This window comes from Telmatherina bonti, assembly GCF_933228915.1.
Source record: "Telmatherina bonti genome assembly, chromosome: 5".
Lineage (NCBI taxonomy): Eukaryota > Metazoa > Chordata > Actinopteri > Atheriniformes > Telmatherinidae > Telmatherina > Telmatherina bonti.
In genome coordinates this window covers 22969454-22978552 of record NC_136623.1, presented here as the reverse complement: position 1 = coordinate 22978552, position 9099 = coordinate 22969454, and the positions used below count along the sequence as shown (strand labels likewise).

The following is a 9099-nucleotide window of genomic DNA, read 5'->3' as shown; positions in this document are numbered from 1 at the left end:
GACACAAGCTTCTTAAAATTAAAACACAAAACACAAATAAATTAAAAGGACCGAGGTACGACATAAGAGGACCACAGAAAAAAAATGGCAATAAAAGAAAATGTTTCAAAACTGACATATATCACAAGATAGCTATAAGTTCACTTTTAATTCGATTTATGTTAAAAGTCCTACTATTCCCTTTTATTTTTGTGTATTGGTCCTATATATTTTTTTTAGGTTCTTTGAAGCGAATTTTAGCCCCATTCCCAAATAAATTAGCATTTAAATTATTGTGTATTATAGGTCGGATTAAACAAAAACTCACCCAGAAAAACAAATTCATGGGCTAAAACAAATGTAAAATTGTTCTTTTTTTTCTTTTTTTTTTAGGAATAGTGAGTATAGTTCACAGGCTAATTATCGTAACTTTGTTTCTTGTATTTTATGTTGGAAATCAATTCAATTCAGCTTTATTCATATGGCGCAAACTGAGGCAAGTTCTCAGGACACTTTACTGATGAATCAGTTTCGAATAAACCCATTTTAATCCAGTCAGCATTTGTACCAATATTCATAATAACTAATGTGGAATTGAATTTAGTGACTATTCAGTCCCCCATCCTGATTGTGAATGTGGTGGCGAAGGACAATGAAAAGGAAAAAAAAAAAACTCATTTATAACTGGAAGGAAAAACCTCTAGAATCTAAAGGACTGCGGTCATCTGCCAAAAGAGGTCGAATGGATAGGACGGAGACCAACAGGGACAGCAGCCAGGAAGATCTGTTGAGAAAGGAGATAAATTAAAATCAATTGTACAAATAATGTCAAAAATTTGTAGGCTACATGGAAAATAAATAGCAAATATATGTGTTACAGGGGTAACTAAAAATAAACAAAAAGCTCAGTATTTAAACAAGCAAGCAATTTTTATTAACATAGACTTCAGTCAAATCCGACCTCAGTTTAACCCAGACTGGTCATACACTTCCAAATAACCCAAGCATACCCAGAACCATGAAGAGCAAACCAACAGTGGTTTGAATCAGATGACTTTTCAGGGCATATTTGGGAATAATAATAAGGAATTGCAATAGTCAATAAAAGTGTTGACTTGTTTTTCAACATAGTTAGACATAGTGGAAGAAGGCGGTTCAGAAACCTACTTTGTGAGAACCAAATGACAAATCCTGATATAAAAAAGAAATACTGCAAGGTTCCTCACTGCAGCGCTGGACGCCAAGTTAATACCATCCAGATTGATTACACTTACATTACAAAAACATTTTGAGGGTTTCATTTTCAAAGACAACAACCTCAGTCCTGTGTCTGAATGAAGGAGAAATTCCGATCAGGTTAAAATCAAGCAGCGCAAGATGTAACTTAAAGCAAGCATCAAAATGTTAAAATATTATTTTTATTCTTCCTGTAAGACAACGTTCAGGGTTTTCCTCATTTTAAAAACTAATTTGATCACGTGATCCAGAATATCACATGATCGTCTTAGAGTTGGTCATGTGACCCAGCCTGACAAACGAGTTTCATTGCACCGAGAGGTCCTTCTGATCAAGGCCTGAAATTTAGCCTGTTTCCACAGAGTTAACAGGAACATGAGGTGAGTTGTTTCTCGCTCTTTGGTCGCAGGGTGGCCATGATGGTGACATTATGGTCGTTTGACATCTGAGAGGGACTGGTGTGTTTGAGGTTAAGTATCAAGGCCTGTAGTGTGATATGAGTTGTGTTACTGTTGGCAGGCTGTTAAGGGAAACATTGGGTTTCTTGTTACTCTGGCTCTGTCTGGACTCTGCGACCTCTCGGAGCTGCTCATCGTTTTTCTGCCGAAAGTCTCACCGTGTAAGCGGCCTGAATGGAGTCGACCCCGGATCCCCTCTCTTTCTCACACCTTATCTGGAGAAGGGTGCCATAGCGGAAGGTAAAGGCAACCCAGCTTGATAAGAATAATGCAGTTATACTGTGGTCAGGATGATGTACTTGTATTTAGTTGTATTTCCAACCTTGTTGTATTGCAACGGATGTTTGACCACAACTTGTTCACTCTGGTTCTTCTAGCCAGAAAACTGAGTGTAGTTGGAGATCTGCCTGGAGCAAACGTAAAGAGTTATGCCGGATACCTCACAGTCAACAAAAAGTACAACAGCAACCTCTTCTTCTGGTTCTTCCCAGCACTCATGGTAAGTTAACTTCCTCTGATAACTCACAGCATGAAAAGATTATTTTGTTTTTCTCAACACACTTCACCTTTAATTCCTCAGTAAACGTTGTGCTCACATAGTCGTGCTCTGTCTAAAAAGTCTAAAAAGTGGGGAAAGTGTCTGCTTCAAACGTGTTTTTATTTTTTCCTGTTAAAGCTATAAATCACTAACCTGGAGTCATATCTATAACAACTCTGCCATGCAGCCAAGTCACATGTCATCTCCTGACATGCAATCAAGAACACATCTCGTAACTACTTGTTTTGCAGTTCTATGTTTCCTGGTACTGTATCATACTGTATAAAAGGACATTAGGCCTGGAAATTATATATATATATGTATGTATGTATGTATATACATATATATATATATATATATATATATATATATATATATATATATATATATATATATATGACTCTAATAACTAATATAGAATACTAATTTTTAATAATCAAGAATCATTTGCAGGCAATGTCTGCTTGAAGTTTGGTACTAGTGGAGTTCATTAATGAATTAGTCTCCTTTGCTATTCTTGCACCAGGTTGAGATCAGGTGACTGACTCAGTCAATATGAAATATTCCACTTAAAAACATTGTTTTCTATTTCACTGTCCGGCCGTACTTTGGTATCCTGCCCTGACAGTTTTGCTTTTTATTCCTTAAGTCCGAACAAACTGCTGATGTACTTAAGTTCACATGTGTTACAGGAGCCAAATATATGTGTTTATTTTTTGTTTGGTCAGTAGATGGTACTGTTTGCTCATAGCGAGTGGTAACAACAGATAGCACTTGTGGACCAGAAGGGCTCACAGATTTAAAACCGCTGATGCGGAGTGAGTATGAACATTGTTGATGTGTAACCTGTAAACTTGCAAAAGTTTCAGAAATCGTGCACCGTTCTTATGCTTGGGAAAAATAAACTTGCATTGCACTACAACAAAGCCTTCTGGATTGAATTGTACATGCAAACATTAGTCCCCTAGCACTTCATAAACGAAGCAGGTATACATAGTTTTGTCTTTTGTCAAATAATCAATTAACTTGTGGCTCAAAGCTGAAGGAATGTGTGCCTGACCACAGCTTACTGCCTCAGTGTACTTCACACAACACTTTTTAATGCGTTCTATCATTTCTCTTGCTTTTTCCAATTTTATTTCTTTTGTTATTGTCATTTTGATACAATTTCATCTGTTTTATTTGTACAAAAATGTTGTAGAAATGGTCTTTTTAAGATGTCTTCTGCAAAGTCTAATCTGGTTAATTTATTTTGGGGTTATTACATGGTTTACACCTGTAGTAAACCAAGCCGTCTTCATTTGCTGTGTGGAGCTGTCTCCTCATGGGAGATTCTGATGGTTTTGCATGTCCTTCACTTGTCTTGATGTTGTGAAGATGTTTTCTTTGACTCAGATCTGGCATTTACTCTCCCCATTAGAATGACTTTTTTCTTGATAAAGTTGTGAGAAAATGACAAATGGCCCATATTTGTCTATAAAACAACTTTTGAGTCTAAATAATTTTGCACTTATAAAGGACATATAAATATAACATGAATGTAATATTTAACCCTCCCTTCAGTTTAGATGTGAATATCCTAAACTGAGAATTAGCATTTTAAGCCTGTCTTCATTATGACTTGAATACAGTTAGGAAAGACCTAAATCGGTCTCCCAAGTTTCTCAGCTGCGCTTCATTCATGCCTATCTCATCCTCTTACCACCTAATTGTCTTGAAATTTTGCTCTTTAGTATCTTTTTTGGACAAATATACAAGTCCTCAGAGAAAGCACAGTTAGTTACAGGATATCACAGGAATGATTAGTGGTGGAGAAAAGACGTGTTTCTGAAATAATTTTTAAACCTTATGCTTTGCCAGAGTATAAGTCAAGTAAAGTCAGATTTATTTCTAAACCACATTTAAAAAAAAAAAAAAAACATCAACCTCAGTTGACCAAAGTGCTGTACAAAACAAAACACATAAAATCCCTAGGTCAACAATAAGATAAAATAAATATATTGAATTAAATAAATACAACTAAAACTTCACAATATTAAAATAGGTAAAAGACATAGTATAAATACACAATAACACAGACACATTAACGGCCAAATAAAAATGCTCAAATATGAGTAAAAGCCAGTAAGAAAAGGTGTGTTATGACAAATCCCTCCATTAACTGCAACTCTGTCAAAACTCAGATGGCCATATTATTTTCAGAAACTTCTCCTTCTGTCATATCACACCTATTTTACAGCAGCTCTATTAACTTCTAATTAAATTCTGTATAATCTACAAAATCTTATGTCTCCCTTTCAAAGCCATCAATAACCTCCCCCGTCAGTATCCTACTGAACTCCTCCGCATTAACAGACCCACTCATACGCTTAAATCTTCCTACTCCATCAAACTTGCCATCCCACCTGCTCACTTATCCACGATGCTGTCAAGAGCCTTTAGCCACTCGACCCCCACTTTGGAATTCCACGTTAATGAATGATAAACCATCTGAATCCCTCACTAGCTTCAGATCCCTTCTTAAAACAGAATTATTTTAGAGTAGCTTATTTCCTTTAAATATGGGATTGGAAAAATCCCATTGTTTTACCATGCATTACTGTTTTTCTAGGTTTTTGGGTTTTTTTTCCCTTGTATTATAATCTCATTTTTAAGGTGAGCTTGAGTGTCCTATGATTAAAATGTTTATTTATTTATGATCTTTTTAATTATTCAAAATAATTAGTGTAATCTTATATAAAAGGTAGAATACATATATATATATATGCCATTGACATTCATTTTTTGCTTTTGGTGACAAACCAAAGGAACCACTAGGTGGTGATGATGTCAAATCTTTGTCCTTGCTCTTATCTGACGGACAGACTAACCGCGAGAATGCTCCTGTCCTCCTCTGGCTGCAAGGCGGACCTGGTGGCACCTCCATGTTTGGTCTCTTTGTGGAACATGGCCCTTATGTGGTGAACAAGAACCTGACAGGTGAGAACTGTTCTGATGTATCATTGTTAACACTGTTTCTACGCTTTGTTTTGAAGCATTGTTCTTCATTGTTCTCTTTCTCTCTTTGCAGTTCGTTTTAGGGATTATGCTTGGACAAGCAGATATTCAGTTTTGTACATTGACAACCCGGTGTGTATTTCTTATTTCACACCCTGATTTAAAAACAAACAAATAGATAAACAAACATTAAAAAAAAACATGCAAAAATGGAAAAAAAAGATCAATTATTCCTAAAGTTCTGTAAACTTTGTTCTGTTTTGTGTTTTTTTTTTTTTTTATAAAAACATTTAAAGGTTGGAACAGGCTTCAGCTTCACTGATGATGACAGAGGTTTTGCTGAGAACCAGGATGATGTTGGCAGAGATCTGTACAGGTCTGCCTTATAACTTATTTACAGTTATTTCTCTAAGGTCATTATGTTGGTGCTAAATTGTTACTAACTCTTTTATCACTCCCACTTTTCCTTTAAAAGCGCGTTAACACAGTTCTTCCAGATCTTTCCTGAGTATCAGTCCAGTGAGTTCTACGCCACAGGAGAGGTAGGATTTACTTCCTAATATTTGCGATGAAATATTTCTTGCACATTTAAGCACAGTGGAATGATGATGTAGTCCCCTGATTGGTGATGACTAAAGTTCATGAAATGAAAAATATTTTCCATAACAGACAGCAAATGAAAATATTTGATCTTGTGAAAACACTGTGTTAATACTTTATCTCTGTAGTCATATGCAGGGAAGTATGTTCCTGCTATTTCTTATTACATTCATAAAAACAACCCTACTGCCAAGGTGAAGATCAACTTTAAAGGCATGGCTATTGGTGATGGGCTCTGTGATCCGGAACTGGTGTGTATCCATCAAAGGTTCCTTCCTACTTAAAAACAATATTTCATAACTTGAGTTTGATCTGTTCCCGTGGAAACAGCATCACCTTAAAGTAGTAAAACATATTTGAACGCATTTTTCTCATTTTTATACTGTATATTTGTGCTGACGTTACTGATGTGTATCGGTAGAAAGCGTATATGCACTGATTTCCTGTGTTTTCCATGTCAGATGCTGGGTGGTTATGGTGAATTCCTGTATCAAACAGGAATGATAGATGAACTCCAAAAGCAGTACGTGGAAAAGCAGACGGACCTCGGTGTTGAACTCATCCACCAGCAGAAATGGGTGGAAGCTTTTGAGGTAAAAAAATAAATAAATAAAATGTTGGAGTTTTTGCCACATGTATTATTTTTTTTAAAAAGTCAGAAATGATGCTGAAAATACATCTATTTTCTGATTTCAGGTGTTCGACAGTTTGCTGAATGGAGATGTGAACCCATACCCCTCCTTCTTTCAAAATGCCACAGGCTGCACCAACTACTTCAACTACATGACATGTCAGGTACTCGAAGCTGCTTCTTTTCGCTGAATAAAACCATCCATTGTTTTTATACAACAGTATGAACACGCAGCTGCTTGTGTGCACACAGGAGCCTGAAGACCAGGAGTATTTTTCCCAGTTTGTGACCCTGCCAGAGGTGCGACGTGCCATTCACGTCGGCAACCTGACGTTTCATGATGGCTCACAGGTGGAGAAGCACCTTCTGCAGGATGTCATGAAGAGCATTAAACCATGGTTGGGGGTGCTGATGGACAACTACAGGGTGAGGAGTGCAAGTCTTCATTGAATAGCGACAGCACCTGTATGTGTCAATGTAATACAGTTATTTGTTGTATAACTTAAATGCCATCATGACAGCTCACCAGTGCAAATTTTATGTATGTATGTCCAGGTTTTGATCTACAGTGGTCAGCTGGATGTGATTGTAGCAGCTCCTTTGACGGAGAGGTTCTTGCCCACTGTCAACTGGACTGGGGCTGCAGAATATAAAACAACACCTCGCTTCCACTGGAAAGTTCAACCCACTGACACAGAGGTGGCAGGTTATGTTAGACAAGTTAGAGAGTTTTACCAGGTCAGCAGGTACTTACAATAGTTAGCATAATGTGCTTATGCAGCATATTGGGGATAATAAACTAGTTTTTTTTCTGTCTTCCTATCACACAGGTCATAATACGAGGAGGAGGACATATTCTACCTTACGACCAGCCAGAGAGATCTTTTGATATGATTGACAGATTCTTGTCAACGCAGGGCTGGAAATGAAAGTTACCTGTGCTGAAATACCGCTGATCAAAGCAGACTGGCTTCATTGAAAATGTTGATTTGAAAGATTGTTGGTTGTAACAACCAGTATAAATCAAAACCTACCTGTATTGTGTGCATTTTAACATTTTAAACAAGCATTTGATTTTGTGCTTAAATCAGCTCTTTAATGCACCACAACAGAATCACTTGAAATTTTGTTTAAATGCAGAACTCAAAATTGTGTCTGAGTGCTGAAATGACTGGAAATAAAGTTGCTTTTTTACTTTGCATTATTTTGAATTGATTTTAAATTTGCAGCCTGACTGTTTCTATGATGGATGTTGCTGACTGTGTAAGTATGCTTACTTTGAAAGCTTGGTTAATCAACAAAATGTGCACTTGGGTGTCACTACCCTCCTCACATATTTCACTGTTCAACCTTTTCAAGAATCGGTTTGAGATTTTCTTTTTTTCTTTCAGTCAAGCTGCCGTAGCTTCACCCAAAATTAATTTTTAATACCCATTTTTCAGAGCTATCTCTGATGAAATGAAGGCAAAGTAATGGCCTTTAATTTCTGTCCATTCCACATTATTCCAAAGATCCATGTTTGTCTTTGTATATTGGTAAACTTAAGTTTTATTGGTCTTTTTTTTTTTTTTTTTTTTTACTGCAAAGGCCCATTCCTGGCTTGCTTCCTTGAAGGCTACATGTGCTATTAAGTTATCTGCTTAACTTCTGATGACATTTTAGTATTTGTAAAAATGTATTTGTATCTTTTTTTGGCAGAATTTGGTCATTTCAAATACAAAATTTTAACAATGTGAGATTAAAAGCGGTTGTCAGACTTAAACCCCGAAAACCTTTTTGTTACAAGCCACCCAGCTCACTAGCTTCTGACATCACATAATTCTGTGTCAAAAGCCCTTTTTGATGATTTCTTGAATATTGCTTCTTAAAAATTATTTAATGAAAAATTATGATTATGATTTATATTTGTTCACAGAAAAAAATTTCAAGGCTTGAATACATTTTACAGTTGAACGTGGCAGTGTGTGTGTGTCTGTCTGCACTGATCAAAGACGTGTGTGTGTGTACTGAAGTTAACTGCCATGTTATTTCATCAGGCATCTATCAAGTTGTCTAGACACTTCAATAATTAATGAGTACTCTAAACATTTAAAGCACTTGACTATTTCATGAGCAGTTATTTTTCAAGGACAGGCACAAGGAAATGCTGAACACAAAATTATGTGTACAGAAAATTATCTGCATGGAAAGTGACTAACTAGATTTCATTAAGAGTGATGTCAAGTCATAAAAGTTGTATGTTAAAGAACAAGTGCTTTATTTTCATACCATAATGTAAATGCAAAGATACTTTAACGTCTGTACAAATGCAAAATAAAATGAAGGCAATGTAATTACAGACACACAAAAAAGAAATGTACAAAGTTATGCAGGCAAGAATGAATTAATCCTTTCATTACATAACGTATTTAAGCGCTGGAATGAGCCTCAACATACGACAAAAGGCAACAAGTGCTATGAAAACATTATTTACAAACATACCACACATTTATATTCCTTTCAAAAAGAAAGGTGGTTGCATTACATGTACAAGATTATAGAAATTAATATTATGTACAATATTTATACATTTAGATTTAAAATAATACAATAACATCATTAATACATAGGAACTTCTGTCCACCTCTCACACACAAGTCCTCAGACACACACATACGCTG

At 36.0% G+C, this 9099-nt stretch overlaps 1 protein-coding gene across 1 annotated transcript; it reads left to right on the top strand.

Moving 5' to 3' along the window:
* Nucleotides 1-1501: 1501 nt before the first annotated feature.
* On the top strand, nucleotides 1502-7610 carry cpvl (carboxypeptidase vitellogenic like). The gene is made up of 13 exons (XM_079240796.1): nucleotides 1502-1595; nucleotides 1735-1913; nucleotides 2051-2172; nucleotides 5076-5190; nucleotides 5282-5340; nucleotides 5505-5584; nucleotides 5684-5750; nucleotides 5937-6059; nucleotides 6270-6401; nucleotides 6505-6603; nucleotides 6692-6865; nucleotides 6995-7177; nucleotides 7270-7610. The coding sequence occupies exons 1-13, from the start codon at nucleotides 1591-1593 to the stop codon at nucleotides 7366-7368; spliced, it is 1437 nt and encodes a 478-aa protein (XP_079096922.1). The 5' UTR covers nucleotides 1502-1590; the 3' UTR covers nucleotides 7369-7610.
* Nucleotides 7611-9099: the final 1489 nt, after the last annotated feature.

Coding starts and splice junctions, on each gene's coding strand:
- cpvl (XM_079240796.1), top strand. Junction 5,341..5,504: donor TTTTGTACATTGACAACCCG/GTGTGTATTTCT, acceptor AAACATTTAAAG/GTTGGAACAGGCTTCAGCTT. Junction 7,178..7,269: donor AAGTTAGAGAGTTTTACCAG/GTCAGCAGGTAC, acceptor CCTATCACACAG/GTCATAATACGAGGAGGAGG.